We start from the raw sequence: 17853 nt of genomic DNA, 5'->3' as shown, positions 1-17853 counted from the left end.
TATCAACAGACTTTGAAGTATACCTTGTATTTCTATTTTATTTAAAAATCATCAAAATATTTAAAAAATGCTTTAGCAATACATTGTTGCGGGTGTTTGTTGCCTATACGTTTTAATGAAAGTCTTATAATTCACGCGAACATTGATATTCAGAATTTGATTATTTGACGTGAAAATTAAAAAAAACAAAAAAACAAAGCAATGATAAGAAACACACAAAGCAAACAAAACTGATATTTCCAGGAAGTAAAGTTGTGTTTTTCTTACTTAAGGACCTATGTACAATGTGTACACAGTATGTATGTCAGTAGTAGCCGTGATTATAAACCACGGCTAGAAATACGTCTATTTCATACAATGGTATCACTTTCCGCAGTCACACGTACCTCTAAACGAGAGTAATTGGGAAGTCTTCCTCGGAAACACAGGAGGAGCAGTAAAGCGTGACTGTTTCCCGCGGTCAAAACACACCAATCAAATTCGTCTGTCTCCAATCCGATAGACAGCGCCGGTGAGAGTAGACTGCAAGTACTGCCAACCAAATGCGCCCATCTTCTAGCTCGTGTTACTGGTCTTATTTCTCTGAATGAAACATTTCTTATCTAGAAAATATGCACGTGTGTATATAAACATACACTGTTCTGTTTGGAGAAAGTTTGATTTTGCTGTAAAACGCCGCGCCGGACTTGATAGGATTATAACTAATTCGTGGAGACAGCTGTGTGGATATTTCGTCTGTGGTACTCCTTAAAGTGGTACTCGTTTAAATATGGTGAAATTGTCTGATTTGTTGAGACCATCGGAAGAAAGTAGTTAACATCAATTTATCCAAATTCACGTTCTGTGATGAACGGTAAGTACTTTTAATGCTTAAGACCTTCTGTGTGCTGTTTTACATATCTTCAGAACACTCTTTACAGTTCAAAATCTGCATACATATATATGTACATTTAAATAGTGTACAGGTCATACTCTTTAAATGTGTGAATTTATCAGATGTGCATTGTATCAGAAACAGAGCAAGCCATCTTAGAAAATTAACAATTTTAACTAGCGATCCTATCGTAAAGGTAAACCTATCATACTTCGAAACTATCTTACAGGTAAACCTATCACAACTCGAAACTATCTTACAGGTAAACCTATCATACTTCGAAACTATCTTACAGGTAAACCTATCATACTTGTAACTATCTTACAGGTAAACTGTATATTTATTTGATTTCTTATAGGTAAACCTATCATACTTCGAAACTATCTTACAGGTAAACCTATCACAACTCGAAACTATCTTACAGGTAAACCTATCACAACTCGAAACTATCTTACAGGTAAACCTATCATACTTCGAAACTATCTTACAGGTAAACCTATCATACTTCGAAACTATCTTACAGGTAAACCTATCACAACTCGAAACTATCTTACAGGTAAACCTATCATACTTCGAAACTATCTTACAGGTAAACCTATCTTATCTCGAAACTATCTTACAGGTAAACCTATCATACTTAGAAACTATCTTACAGGTAAACCTATCATACTTCGAAACTATCTTACAGGTAAACCTATCATACTTAGAAACTATCTTACAGGTAAACCTATCATACTTAGAAACTATCTTACAGGTAAACCTATAATAACTCGAAACTATCTTACAGGTAAACCTATCATACTTCGAAACTATCTTACAGGTAAACCTATCATACTTCGAAGCTATCTTACAGGTAAACCTATCTTAACTCGAAACTATCTTACAGGTAAACCTATCATACTTCGAAACTATCTTACAGGTAAACCTATCATACTTCGAAACTATCTTACAGGTAAACCTATCATACTTCGAAACTATCTTACAGGTAAACCTATCATACTTCGAAACTATCTTACAGGTAAACCTATCATACTTCGAAACTATCTTACAGGTAAACCTATCACAACTCGAAACTATCTTACAGGTAAACCTATCATACTTCGAAACTATCTTACAGGTAAACCTATCACAACTCGAAACTATCTTACAGGTAAACCTATCATACTTCGAAACTATCTTACAGGTAAACCTATCATAAGTCGAAACTATCTTACAGGTAAACCTATCATAAGTCGAAACTATCTTACAGGTAAACCTATCATACTTCGAAACTATCTTACAGGTAAACCTATCATACTTCGAAACTATCTTACAGGTAAACCTATCATACTTCGAAACTATCTTACAGGTAAACCTATCATAGTTGTATGTTTCAAGTGACTGTGATATTTATTTGTTTTTTATATTTGTTATCCATTCTGTAAGTGGACCTCTGGGTCTGTAGAATTGGGAATTAAAATTGAAATTGAAATAAATATATCATATCTCGAAACTATATTCCAGGTAAACCTATCTTTAATTGATACTGTTATATTCATTTTAAGAATTTCCAAGATTACGAAAATTACAAAACTTCGATAGCGGTTGGTTTGAGTAAAAATTCGTTAATGGAAGTCCTAGATTCTAAAAACATTTGATGACACAAAATCCCTAGCTCGTCTAATATTTGATTTGGAGACATATACACATCCAACGCACAGTGGTTTGAGGAAGAAACAAACTTCAATAAGGCTTGACTTGGAGAAATCCCATACATACCGATCGTCTCTATCAGGTTTGATTGGAAGAGCTCCTGGTTTCATATAGGCCTAATAGAACCTTTACTTCGATAATGCTGAAGATTCGACAATATATCAATTTTCGACGATGTGTGTTTTTACAATTTTGTCTGTAGTAAATAATTTCAAGAAATAACTCTCTTCATCGATATACATCTGACAGTGCAACTTACTACAGTTCTTACCACAGTAAAAATAATGTTCATTTGGCGAATTCCTTCAACGCCAAAACGATAAATTTAGAAAATTACTAATACCGAAAAGTCATTACAATTTTCATCCTGTTGCAAATAGAAATAAAATGCTGTGAAGCTAGGGCCTGTATAAGTACGGTATCGAGAGTTATGGCTGTGAGACTAGGACCTGTATAGGTACCGTATCTAGAGGTATGGCTGTGAGACAAGGACCTGTAAAAGTACCGTATCTTGAGACAAGGGCATGCATAAGGACTGTATCTAGAGGAATGGCTGTGAGACTAGGGCCTGTATAAGTACTGTATCTAGAGTTATGGCTATGAGACTATGGCCTGTATAAGTACTGCGTCTAGAGGTATTGCTGTGGGTCTAGGGACTATATAAGTACTGTATCTTGAGGTATGGCTGTGTGGCTAGGGCATATATAAGTACCGTATCTAGAGGTATGGCCGTGAGGCTAGGCCCTGTATAAGTACTGTATCTAGGGGTATGGCCGTGAAACTAGGGCCAGTATAAGTACTGTATCTAGAGACAAGGGCATGTATAAGTAGTGTATCTAGAGGTATGGCTATGAGACTAGGGTCTGTATAAGTGCAGTATCTAGAGGTATGGCTGTGTGGCTAGGGTCTGTATAAGTAGTGTATCTAGAGGTATGGCTGTGAGGCTAGGGCCTGTATCAGTACTGTATCTAAAGGTATGGCTGTGAGACTAGGGCCTGTATAAGTACTGTATCTAGAGGTATGGCCGTGAGGCTAGGGCCTGTATAAGTACTGTATCTAGAGTTATGGCTATGAGACTAGGGTCTGTATAAGTACTGTATCTAGAGTTATGGCTGTGAGACTAGGACCTGTATAGGTACTTTATCTAGAGGTATGGCTGTGAGACAAGGACCTGTAAAAGTACAGTATCTTGAGACAAGGGCATGCATAAGGACTGTATCTAGAGGAATGGCTGTGAGACTAGGGCCTGTATAAGTACTGTATCTAGAGGTATGGCTGTGAGACTAGGGTCTGTATAAGTACTGTATCTAGAGGTATGGATGTGTGGCTAGGGACTATATAAGTACCGTATCTAGAGTTATGGCTGTGAGACTAGGACCTGTATAGGTACCGTATCTAGAGGTATGGCTGTGAGACAAGGACCTGTATAAGTACCGTATCTTGAGACAAGGGCATGCATAAGGACTGTATCTAGAGGAATGGCTGTGAGACTATGGCCTGTATAAGCATTGTATCTAGAGGTATGGCTGTGAGGCTAGGGCCTGTATAAGGACTGTATCTAGAGGTATGACTGTGAGACTATGGCCTGTATAAGTACTGCGTCTAGAGGTATTGCTGTGGGTCTAGGGACTATATAAGTACTGTATCTAGAGGTATGGCTGTGAGGCTAGGGCATGTATAAGTACTGTATCTAGAGGTATGGCCGTGAGGCTAGGCCCTGTATAAGTACTGTATCTAGAGGTATGGCCGTGAAACTAGGGCCTCTATAAGTACTGTATCTAGAGACAAGGGCATGTATAAGTACTGTATCTAGAGGTATGGCTGTGAGGCTAGGGCCTGTATACGTACTGTATCTAGAGGTATGGCTGTGTGGCTAGGGCCTGTATACGTACTGTATCTAGAGGTATGGCTGTGAGGCTAGGGCCTGTATAAGTACAGTATCTAAAGGTATGGCTGTGTGGCTAGGGTCTGTATAAGTACCGTGTCTTGAGACAAGGGCCTGTATAAGTACTGTATCTAGAGGTATGGCTGTGTGGCTAGGGTCTGCATAAGTACTGTATCTAGAGGTATGGCTGTGTGGCTAGGGTCTGTATAAGTACTATATCTAGAGGTATGGCTGTAAGGCTAGGGCCTGTATAAGTACTGTATCTAGAGGTATGGCTGTGAGGCTAGGGCCTGTATAAGTACTGTATCTAGAGGTATGGCTGTGAGGCTAGGGCCTGTATAAGTACTATATCTAGAGGTATGGCTGTGAGCGGGCCTGTATAAGTACTTTTTAGAGGTATGGCCGTGAGGCTAGGGCCTGTATAAGTACTGTATCTAGAGGTATGACTGTGAGCGGGCCTGTATAAGTACTTTTTAGAGGTATGGCCGTGAGGCTAGGCCCTGTATAAGTACTGTATCTAGAGGTATGGCCGTGAGGCTAGGCCCTGTATAACTACTGTATCTAGAGGTGTGGCTGTGAGGCTAGGGCCTGTAAAGTACTATATCTAGAGGTATGGCTGTGAGCGGGCCTGAGCGGTGGCCCAAAAAGGAGATATATAACAAAGTCTCGTCTAAACTTCTTCTGAACTGAAGAATCCTTTATAAAGAGTAGGTCACACCCCTGGAGGTTATGCGGTCGCGGTCAAGTAGATGAAGAAGAGGAAAAGCTGGACAGACCTTCTTCTTTTGTGCTAATGGTATTTTAAGCATTAGGCCAATCTGTAAGGGAAGGATAAACAGAAGGTCTGACCCTTCTGGAAGCAGGGGTGCCAATGGCAAGATAATGGTACACATTTATACCCCTCTTCTGTAGGGATGCAGGCACATTAATTGGATTTACTCTGGACCATCATGGGTTGGAGTCACTTTGTATAAGTCGCCCGCGGAAAAAGAATGGGATAAAATAGGAAAATAGGAGATATGTAAAATCCATCTTCTTCTGTGTGGACCATGCAGTTGTGACCAGACCAGTCCTGGTGTGCGATGCAGGCCCAGTATACCTCTTGTTCAGGGCAAACAAAGTAAAACGGAGAGTCCGAGGGACTCCTGTTATATATAGGGCACTGTTGTACCAGAGATCTTGTAGTGGTCAAACTGACATTAAAATAAATAAATGAATGAAACGTGGTAGAAGTATTTACAAAAGATAGGAGGCATGTGCGGTATCGATGGGTAGGAGACTGATGTATTTAAGTCACTGCTATATGATTTTAAAGTGGGATACCTGCCTAAGCTATGAGAGTCGATTATTCAACGCATTGTTACGCTATACATCAGCTGTGGCGTCCAGATAAGTGATTATTAGCACGCTATAAATTGAAATCTCTGACTAGGTTATACTCCATTTTGTTTTTTTTTCAGTGCGGTGCTATATATATACTTTTTACACGACAATGCCACTTAGTAAAGTACCATTTTTGAAAAAAAAAATTACCACTTGCACGTAAATATTACAATAAAATTGTTGTACTATACTTAGAAACAGACACGTAATCTGCCCAATAAGACTGTTCCACTTGACGGATTACACTGTCAAAAAGGCTGTTCCACTTGACGGATTACACTGTCAAAAAGGCTGTTCCACTTGACGGATTACACTGGCATAAAGGCTGTTCACCTTGACCTTGTCAATAATGACGACTGTTCTACTTGACGGATTAAACTGTCAATATTGACGTCTGTTCCACTTGGCGGATTACACTGTCAATACTAATGACTGTTCCACTTAACGGATTAAACTGTCAATATTGACGTCTGTTCCACTTGACGGATTACACTGTCTATAATGACGACTGTTCCACTTGACGGATTACACTGTCAATAATGACGACTGTTCTTCTTGACGGATTAAACTGTCAATAATGACGACTGTTCCACTTGACGGATTACACTGTCAATAATCACGTCTGTTCCACTTGACGGATTACACTGTCAATAATGACGACTGTTCTACTTGACGGATTAAACTGTCAATAATGACGACTGGTCCACTTGACGGATTAAACTGTCAATAATGACGACTGGTCCACTTGACGGATTACACTGTCAATAATGACGTCTGTTCTACTTGACGGATTAAACTGTCAATAATGACGACTGGTCCACTTGACGGATTAAACTGTCAATAATGACGACTGTTCCACTTGACGGATTACACTGTCAATAATGACGTCTGTTCTACTTGACGGATTAAACTGTCAATAATGACGTCTGTTCTACTTGACGGATTACACTGTCAATAATGACGTCTGTTCCACTTGACGGATTAAACTGTCAATAATGACGACTGTTCCACTTGATGGATTAAACTGTCAATATTGACGACTGTTCCACTTGACGTATTACACTGTCAATATTGACGACTGTTCCACTTGACGTATTACACTATGAAAATGGTTGTTCCATCTGACGGATTACATAATTGATAATGAAAATTTAATTGAAGCCAGTTATAATCTGAATTAGGATTGAAAGTAACGTGACTTTATGCAATGGCATATATGTTCTTTGCAAGTAAATATATAAAAGAGCGAAACGATGTTTACCAGCTAAACTGTAGAATATGCTGACCAACACTTTGTCGTAAATAAAGTTTCACTGGTACTGTATCACTACTTGTTTTAAACGTAACTATGTAGAAGTTTCATTGTTTTTATCTTATTATGGTTGAAGTATGAGGGTATGATGTGGGTATGTAATTATAATTGTTTATTGTTCGTGTTCCTTGACATACACAGCGACGGCTACCTAGAACGATCAATACCCGCTAAACACAGGCCCGTCCTATCTTTATTGCCTCTTTTCTGTTGTTATTTTTTTTTCAATTTTTCTGTGATTTCCGTATAATCTTAACTAAATGCTCTACCATGCCGTAAGTTTTGTGGGGACGTACAAGACATTCCAAAATTCACGCCAGCATTTCTAAAGCTGGGCTAGAAGTCGGCAGCTCAACACCGAATCGTTAAAGTACAAAGATATGCATTTATGAAATAATTTACTGAAATACGCCGTTTTACAAAAGGCAACCAAACCAAACAAGACATATTCGTGTGATCCCAATCACGTGATACCGCGTGATTGGCCATTTGAGAACCGAATACTTTTTTTCAATTACCAGTGGAGCTCCAGAAAGACCGAAGGCTCCACAATTTTGAACGGACGATTGGGGGAGACGCCAGTTCAGTGTTGTTGACATCGTGGCTCACCCGCCCCTATCTGACTAGTGGTTTACCTGGGATCACTGTCAACACTACACGAATTGAAATGTGAACTTAATATAAATATAAGGTTGGGAATTTACTGTGATTTTTCCTGTTTCTTTTCAAGACCATGTGGAAAAGTCTCATGATGTTAACGGCGGTTATACTCGGAAAGGACCTCTGTCTGTTTGTAGGTAAGTAGCAACATGTGCGCATACCCTACACACATAACACTAATACACATACCCGTCAAACCAAACACTTGGTCATTTATTGTTTTTTTATTATTTGACTTATACTTTAAACGAAACATATATACTTTTATAGAATTTATAATTTAAATGACTAAGCAAATCATGTTTGACCCTCATATGATATATCGTGGACTGAAATTTAATTTTAAGTTTGTGTACAAAGCATTTTGTGTTGTCTGTGTAGCTGGTGCGGTAACTTGCTACGCCTAATTAAATACAGCTAGCACGTGCTAGTAAGTAGGTGTGTAAACTTATAATTAAATTACTTTATCTTTAACGATTTTAATCGTTAAATACCTGTAAATAAAATGAAACAGTGTTACCGGAAATCGAGAAGAAACGTAACGGACAATCGAACCGAAATTGAAACAACAAAGCGCTCGATTTTCTACTTTCGTATTAACGTTATTTCATCAACGTTCGAACCTCTTATCCATCTTTTCTTTCGTGGAGCTCGTGGTTTAAACACAATGCTAGAACATGTACCCTGACATTGCGTGTTTTTCGGCGATATAATACTTATCATACCGACAGGTAAAATTAAGCTTTGAACCTCATGTTTAAATCTATTAACTACATTGCAGGGTAATGCCCTCTATGTTATACCATCATTCACTGAAGAAATCTAATCAGGTTCTGCTTCAAGTAAAAATGTGTTAAAACAATAAAATTGATAGAAGATTGTGTTATTTATGCAGTGAATTTTCAAATGAAAGGATTTTAAAATAAAGTAAAATTTTCACCAGATTGAAACAATGTAAACCGTTCTTAATCAAAAGTGCCTGTATTTCTCTGTAATGCAGACCCTGACGGACGGAAGCATATATTGCTGAAGTCTTCCATTTCATCCGATTTTGCTCTAAAACCTACATATACAACGATAGATGTGTAAAAACAAATGAAAACAGACGGGGTATTAACCTATCATTCGGACACCTTTTTTTTCTAATTTTAATGACTCCAAACTTTACAAGTATGATAAATATCATGCTGCCTAGATTTGGTGCGAGACTACATACAAACGCAAACATCACCGTCTGGAACAAACGTATGCTCGCGCGCGCGTGTCTGAAATTATAATCATTGTAACTGCTTGATAGACAGCTAATTGAACGATAGACAAACATCGATCAGACTGGCAGTCTCGACATTAAATGTAAATTAAATCATATATCAAAGAAAGGAGTTCATTTCAAAGTAAAACGATTTGGCGCATAAAATTGGTATTAGAAATGCGACGTTTTACCCAGCAGATAACAGGAATGTGTAGAAAAGCACTTTAATAACATTGATTTGATTCAAGACTCTCTTTTTAACGAACAGATATCACAAACGTCAGACAAACACTCAAACGATTTAATTAGCGACGTAGTTTTATCAAACTGAACAACTTAACTAATCACTAACGGTACAGAAGTCACAGTAAGTCTACCGTTGGTACAGAAGTCAGGGTAAGTCTACCGTTGGTACAGAAGTCAGGGTAAGTCTACCGTTGGTACAGAAGTCAGGGTAAAGTCTACCGTTGGTACAGAAGTCACAGTAAGTCTACCGTTGGTACAGAAGTCAGGGTAAGTCTACCGTTGGTACAGAAGTCAGGGTAAGTCTACCGTTGGTACAGAAGTCAGAGTAAGTCTACCGTTGGTACAGAAGTCAGGGTAAGTCTACCATTGGTACAGAAGTCACAGTAAGTCTACCGTTGGTACAGAAGTCAGGGTAAGTCTACCGTTGGTACAGAAGTCAGGGTAAGTCTACCGTTGGTACAGAAGTCAGGGTAAGTCTACCGTTGGTACAGAAGTCAGGGTAAGTCTACCGTTGGTACAGAAGTCAGGGTAAGTCTACCATTGGTGCAGAAGTCACAGTTAGTCTACCGTTGGTACAGAAGTCACGGTAAGTCTACCGTTGGTACAGAAGTCAGGGTAAGTCTACCGTTGGTACAGAAGTCAGGGTAAGTCTACCGTTGGTACAGAAGTCAGGGTAAGTTCACCGTTGGTACAGAAGTCAGGGTAAGTCTACCGTTGGTACAGAAGTCAGGGTAAGTCTACCGTTGGTACAGAAGTCACAGTAAGTCTACCGTTGGTACAGAAGTCAGGGTAAGTCTACCGTTGGTACAGAAGTCAGAGTAAGTCTACCGTTGGTACTAAGTCAGGGTAAGTCTACCGTTGGTACAGATGTCAGAATAAGTCTACCGTTTGTACAGAAGTCAGAGTAAGTCTACCGTTGGTACAGAAGTCAGGGTACGTCTACCGTTGGTACAGAAGTCAGGGTAAGTCTACCGTTGGTACAGAAGTCACCGTTGGTAGTAAGTCTACCGTTGGTACAGAAGTCAGGGTAAGTCTACCGTTGGTACAGAAGTCAGGGTAAGTCTACCGTTGGTACAGAAGTCAGGGTAAGTCTACCGTTGGTACAGAAGTCAGGGTAAGTCTACCGTTGGTACAGAAGTCAGGGTAAGTCTACCGTTGGTACAGAAGTCAGGGTAAGTCTACCGTTGGTACAGAAGTCAGGAAGTCAGGGTAAGTCTACCGTTGGTACAGAAGTCAGGGTAAGTCTACCGTTGGTACAGAAGTCAGGGTAAGTCTACCGTTGGTACAGAAGTCAGGGTAAGTCTACCGTTGGTACAGAAGTCAGGGTAAGTCTACCGTTGGTACAGAAGTCAGGGTAAGTCTACCGTTGGTACAGAAGTCAGAGTAAGTCTGGTACAGAAGTCAGAGTAAGTCTACCGTTGGTACAGAAGTCAGGGTAAGTTCACCGTTGGTACAGAAGTCAGGGTAAGTCTACCGTTGGTACAGAAGTCAGGGTAAGTCTACCGTTGGTACAGAAGTCAGGGTAAGTCTACCGTTGGTACAGAAGTCAGGGTAAGTCTACCGTTGGTACAGAAGTCAGGGTAAGTCTACCGTTGGTACAGAAGTCAGGGTAAGTCTACCGTTGGTACAGAAGTCAGGGTAAGTCTACCGTTGGTACAGAAGTCAGGGTAAGTCTACCGTTGGTACAGAAGTCAGGGTAAGTCTACCGTTGGTACAGAAGTCAGGGTAAGTCTACCGTTGGTACAGAAGTCAGTGTAAGTCTACCGTTGGTACAGAAGTCAGGGTAAGTCTACCGTTGGTACAGAAGTCAGGGTAAGTCTACCGTTGGTACAGAAGTCAGTCAGAGTAAGTCTACCGTTGGTACAGAAGTCAGGGTAAGTCTACCGTTGGTACAGAAGTCAGAGTAAGTCTACCGTTGGTACAGAAGTCAGGGTAAGTCTACCGTTGGTACAGAAGTCAGTGTAAGTCTACCGTTGGTACAGAAGTCAGGGTAAGTCTACCGTTGGTACAGAAGTCAGAGTAAGTCTACCGTTGGTACAGAAGTCAGAGTAGAGCTACCGTTGGTACAGAAGTCAGAATAGGCCTACCGTAGGTACAGAAGTCAGGGTACGTCTACCGTTGGTACAGAAGTCAGGGTAAGTCTACCGTTGGTACAGAAGTCAGGGTAAGTCTACCGTTGGTACAGAAGTCAGAGTAAGTCTACCGTTGGTACAGAAGTCAGGGTCTACCGTTGGTCTACCGTTGGTACAGAAGTCAGGGTAAGTCTACCGTTGGTACAGAAGTCAGGGTAAGTCTACCGTTGGTACAGAAGTCAGGGTAAGTCTACCGTTGGTACAGAAGTCAGGGTAAGTCTACCGTTGGTACAGAAGTCAGGGTAAGTCTACCGTTGGTACAGAAGTCAGAGTAAGTCTACCGTTGGTACAGAAGTCAACTAAGTATCACTGTTACCGTTGGTAAAGTAGAAATATCACTGTTACGTTAACTAGACCGTTGGTACAGAAGTCAGGGTATCTACCGTTGGTACAGAAGTCAGGGTAAGTCTACCGTTGGTAAAGAAGTCACAGTAAGTCTATCACGTTACGTTAACTAGAAATATCACTGTTACGTTAACTAGAAATATCACTGTTACGTTAACTAGAAATATCACTGTACGTTAACTAGAAATATCACTGTTACGTTACTAGAAATATCACTTGTTACGTTAACTAGAAATATCACTGTTACGTTAACTAGAAATATCACTGTTACGTTAACTAGAAATATCACTGTTACGTTAACTAGAAATATCACTGTTACGTTAACTAGAAATATCACTGTTACGTTAACTAGATATATCACTGTTACGTTAACTAGAAATATTACTGTAACGTTAACTAGAAATATCACTGTTACGTTAACTAGAAATATCACTGTTACGTTAACTAGAAATATTACTGTAACGTTAACTAGAAATATCACTGTTACGTTAACTAGAAATATCATTGTTACGTTAACTAGAAATATTACTGTTACGTTAACTAGAAATATCACTGTTACGTTAACTAGAAATATCACTGTTACGTTAACTAGAAATATCACTGAAATATCACTGTTACGTTAACTAGAAATATCACTGTTACGTTAACTAGATATATCACTGTTACGTTAACTAGAAATATCACTGTTACGTTAACTAGAAATATCACTGTTACGTTAACTAGAAATATCACTGTTACGTTAACTAGATATATCACTGTTACGTTAACTAGAAATATTACTGTTACGTTAACTAGAAATATCACGGTAACGTTAACAAGATATATCACTGTAATGTTAACTTTATTTTTTTTTTTCACTGATTGTTGCTGTAATATTCCTGTCTTCTAAAATTCCGACCTCACACAAATCCTGGATGCCGAGAATTATTACATATTGCGTAAACTTATCACTAGGGATATAGATCCATTTCTTCAATCTGATTATATTTTTGAACTTCATCTGAGCCTAATTCCATTTGATATCATTTCTCTAGTGAGCTGTATAACTATCTGTTAAGAACCGCTCGCCATCACTGTCAGATCTGTAACGCGGGAGACGCCATGCTTGTGGCGTTAACACTAACACTTGAGGATAATGGCACTATTACAGCTTACTTTAATAGATAACAATTAAAAAATCTTTAAAGCATGCCGGTTTGTCTGAATCAGGAAACACACAGGATTTCTCGTGGTTGAACTTTATTATTACACCATAATGGACTGGTTACCGTGAGGTTCTACCGTATCTTATACTATAATGGACTGGTTACCGTGAGGTTCTACCGTATCTTATACTATAATGGACTGGTTACCGTGAGGTCGTATTGTATGTAATTATGCTATAATGGACTGGTTACCGTGAGGTTCTACTGTATGTTATTACACTATAATGGACTGGTTACCGTGAGGTCATACTGTATATGATTATACTTAATGGACTGGTTACCGTGAGGTTCTACTGTATATTATTATACTTAATGGACTGGTTACCGTGAGGTTCTATTGTATGTTATTATACTTAATGGACTGGTAACCTTGAGGTTCTACTATATGTTATTACACTATAATGGACTGGTTACCGTGAGGTCATACTGTATATTATTATACTTAATGGACTGGTTACCGTGAGGTTCTACTGTATATTATTATACTTAATGGACTGGTTACCGTGAGGTTCTACTGTATGTTATTATACTTAATGGACTGGTAACCTTGAGGTTCTATTGTATGTTATTATACTATAATGGACTGGTTACCGTGAGGTTCTACTGTATATTATTATACTTAATGGACTGGTTACCTTGAAGTTCTACTGTATGTTATTATATTATAATGGACTGGTTACCGTGAGGTTCTACCGTATCTTATACTTAATGGACTGGTTACCGTGAGGTTCTACTGTATGTTATTATATTATAATGGACTGGTTACCGTGAGGTTCTACCGTATCTTATACTTAATGGACTGGTTACCGTGAGGTTCTACTGTATGTTATTATATTATAATGGACTGGTTACCGTGAGGTTCTATCGTATCTTATACTATAATGGACTGGTTATCGTGAGGTTGTACTGTATGTTATTACACCATAATGGACTGGTTACCGCGAGGTTCTACTGTATGTTATTATACTATAATGGACTGGTTACCGTGAGGTTCTACTGTATGTTATTATACTTAATGGACTGGTAACTGTGATTATACTTAATGGACTTCTACTGTATGTTATTATACTATAATGGACTGGTTACCGTGACCTTGAGGTTCTACTGTATGTTATTATATTATAATGGACTGGTAACCTGGTTCTACTGTATGTTATTATACTATAATGGACTGGTTACCGTGAGGTTCTACTGTATGTTATTATACTATAATGGACTGGTAACCGTGAGGTTCTACTGTATGTTATTATACTATAATGGACTGGTTACCGTGAGGTTCTACTGTATGTTATTATACTATAATGGACTGGTTACCGTGAGGTTCTACTGTATGTTATTACACTATAATGGACTGGTTACCGTGAGGTTCTACTGTATGTTATTATACTTAATGGACTGGTAACCGTGAGGTTCTACTGTATGTTATTATACTATAATGGACTGGTAACCGTGAGGTTCTACTGTATGTTATTATACTATAATGGACTGGTTACCGTGAGGTTCTATGTTATTACACTTATTCTACTGTATGTTATTATATTATAATGGACTGGTAACCTTGAGGTTCTACTGTATGTTATTATACTTAATGGACTGGTAACCTTGAGGTTCTACTGTATGTTATTATACTATAATGGACTGGTTACCGTGAGGTTCTACTGTATGTTATTACACTATAATGGACTGGTTACCGTGAGGTTCTACTGTATGTTATTATACTTAATGGACTGGTAACCTTGAGGTTCTACTGTATGTTATTATATTATAATGGACTGGTTACCATGATGTTCTACTGTATGTTATTGCACTATAATGGACTGGTAACCTTGAGGTTCTACTGTATGTTATTATATTATAATGGACTGGTTACCAAGAGGTCGTATTGTATGTAATTATGCTATAATGGACTGGTTACCATTAGGTCATACTGTATATCATACTATAATGGACTGGTTACCGTGAGGTCATACTGTATATTATACTATAATGGACTGGTTACCGTGAGGTCATACTGTATATTAAACTATATTGGATATTATACTAAATTGGACTGGTTACCGTGAGGTCATACTGTATATTATACTATGGTCATTCTTTAACATGGCATAAATAGTTACGATTTGAGGGACATTCCTTCGTTGAAATCATGTTAGTTTATAGAAGGAAATCAGATTAATGGAAAAATATGTATTTATTCTAAAGGTTGTAAAGTTTTTAACTCCACATCAATACAACAATCAACATAACAAATCATTACATGATACATGTATTTAAGCTAATGACATCTAAATATGTTCCTTTAAACGTTCTTATAGATGTAGCTACTTTAATAATAACGTAAAACGACTTCCTTATTAGAGTGTTATTTCTCGTTCTAACAACTTTCTCATATCGTCATTTTTCATTATAACGACTTTCTCGAAACAGCGTCCTTCTCGTTATAGAGACTCTTTGTATATAGCGTCACTTCTCGTTATAATGACTTTCTCGAAACAGCGTCGCTTCTCGTTATAATGACTTTCTTAAAGCGTCGCATCTCGCTATGACGACTTTCCTGTTTTAGAGTCACTTCTCGTTATAACGACTTTCCTGTTTTAGCGTCACTTCTCGTTATAACGACTTTCTTGTTTTAGAGTAACTTCTCGTTATAACGACTTTCCTGTTTTAGCGTCACTTCTCGTTATAACAACTTTCCTGTTTTAGCTTCGCTTCTCGTTATAACGACTTTCCTGTTTTAGCGTCACTCTTCGTTATAACGACTTTCTCGTTTTAGAGTAACTTCTCGTTATAACGACTTTCCTGTTTTAGCGTCACTTTTCGTTATAACGACTTTCTTGTTTTAGAGTAACTTCTCGTTATGACGACTTTCCTGTTTTAGCGTCACTTCTCGTTATAACGGCTTTCGTATTACCGCGTCATTTCTCCTAATGACGACTTTTTAATCTATTTCATTATTATCATTATTATCATAACACCTTTTTCGTTAGGACGATGATGTTTATTTGATGTTTTTTAACATTTTCAACGAAAAACTCCTGTAAGTCAAAATTACCTTTAAAATGTCTTACAAACAGCCACTATTATCATTAAAGGAGTAAATATACAGGCGCCATTTAGACGCCGTAAATTTGTCCGATCATATCAAGGAATGTTAAGCATGCACGTGTAAACACGAGTAAAACATTGCTGTTCGGCATAGTGTGATTTTAAAACAACAACTAAATTGATTTCATGCAATAACGAATTAGTCAAACTATATTTCAGTATAATCTATAGTGTATCGATCAACTGTAAATATCTGAACATTTTGTAACGACAGAAATCAACAGATAGACGACCTCACGATAGGACAGGTGATTCTCATTAGAACGACTGGTTCATTCAGAAAACGAAATTATCATTCTTAATTATTTGATTACACAGAATATTAGACACCTATCATCAAACCCAGTAATGAATGTAAGACGCATATCATCAGACCCAGTAATGAATGTAAGACACATATCATCAGACCCAGTAATGAATGTAAGACACATATCATCAGACCCAGTAATGAATGTAAGACACTCATCATCAGACCCAGTGATGAATATAAGACACCCATCATCAGACCCAGTAATGAATGTAAGACACCCATCATCAGACCCAGTACTGAATGTAAGACACCCATCATCAGACCCAGTAATGAATGTAAGACACCCATCATCAGACCCAGTACTGAATGTAAGACACCTATCATCAGACCCAGAAATAAATGTAATACACTTATCATCAGACCCAGTACTGAATGTAAGACACCTATCATCAGACCCAGTAATGAATGTAAGACACCCATCATCAGACCCAGTAATGAATGTAAGACACCTATCATCAGACCCAGTAATGAATGTAAGACACCTATCATCAAACCCAGTACTGAATGTAAGACGCATATCATCAAACCCAGTACTGAATGTAAGACACATATCATCAGACCCAGTAATGAATGTAAGACACCTATCATCACAACCAATAATGATTGTAAGACACGTATCTTCAGACCCAGTAATGAATGTAAGACACCTATCATCAAACCCAGTAATGAATGTAAGACACCCATCATCAGACCCAGTAATGAATGTAAGACACCTATCATCAGACCCAGTAATGAATGTAAGACACCCATCATCAGACCCAGTACTGAATGTAAGACACCTATCATCAGACCCAGAAATGAATGTAAAACACTTATCATCAGACCCGGTAATGAATGTAAGACACCTATCACCAAGCCCAGTAATGAATGTAAGACTCCTATCATCAAACCCAGTAATGAATGTAAGACACATATCATCAGACCCAGTAATGAATGTAAGACACCTATCATCAGACCCAGTAATGAATGTAAGACACCCATCATCAGACCCAGTAATGAATGTAAGACGCATATCATCAGACCCAGTAATGAATGTAAGACACCTATCATCAGACCCAGTAATGAATGTAAGACACCTATCATCAAACCCAGTAATGAATGTAAGACGCATATCATCAGACCCAGTACTGAATGTAAGACACCTATCATCAGACCCAGTAATGAATGTAAGACACCTATCATCAAACCCAGTAATGAATGTAAGACACCTATCATCACAACCAATAATGATTGTAAGACACATATCATCAGGCCGTGTAATGAATGTAAGACACATATCATCAAACCCAGTAATGAATGTAAGACACCTATCATCACAACCAATAATGATTGTAAGACACGTATCTTCAGACCCAGTAATGAATGTAAGACACATATCATCAGGCCGTGTAATGAATGTAAGACACATATCATCAGGCCGTGTAATGAATGTTAGACACGTATCTTCAGACC

The 17853-nt window shown here is 38.3% G+C and overlaps 1 protein-coding gene across 2 annotated transcripts in view; it reads left to right on the top strand.

Annotated features, from left to right (window-relative positions):
- Window positions 1–712: 712 nt before the first annotated feature.
- LOC132561972 (uncharacterized) overlaps window positions 713–17853 on the top strand; it is a 41397-nt gene continuing 24256 nt past the window's right edge. For both annotated transcript variants that reach the window (XM_060226692.1, XM_060226691.1), the window contains exons 1-2: window positions 713–853; window positions 7877–7943. In XM_060226692.1, the coding sequence (XP_060082675.1) occupies window positions 7880–7943 (64 nt within the window). In that variant the 5' untranslated portion in view covers window positions 713–853; window positions 7877–7879. The remainder of the gene's footprint in view (window positions 854–7876; window positions 7944–17853) is intronic.

This window comes from Ylistrum balloti, unplaced genomic scaffold, assembly GCF_031769215.1.
Source record: "Ylistrum balloti isolate Yb309-2 unplaced genomic scaffold, AGI_CSIRO_Ybal_v1 Utg371316, whole genome shotgun sequence".
In the NCBI taxonomy this organism is placed as follows: domain Eukaryota; kingdom Metazoa; phylum Mollusca; class Bivalvia; order Pectinida; family Pectinidae; genus Ylistrum; species Ylistrum balloti.
The sequence above is the reverse complement of the archived record's forward strand: the minus strand, read 5'-3'. Positions and strand labels throughout refer to the sequence as shown.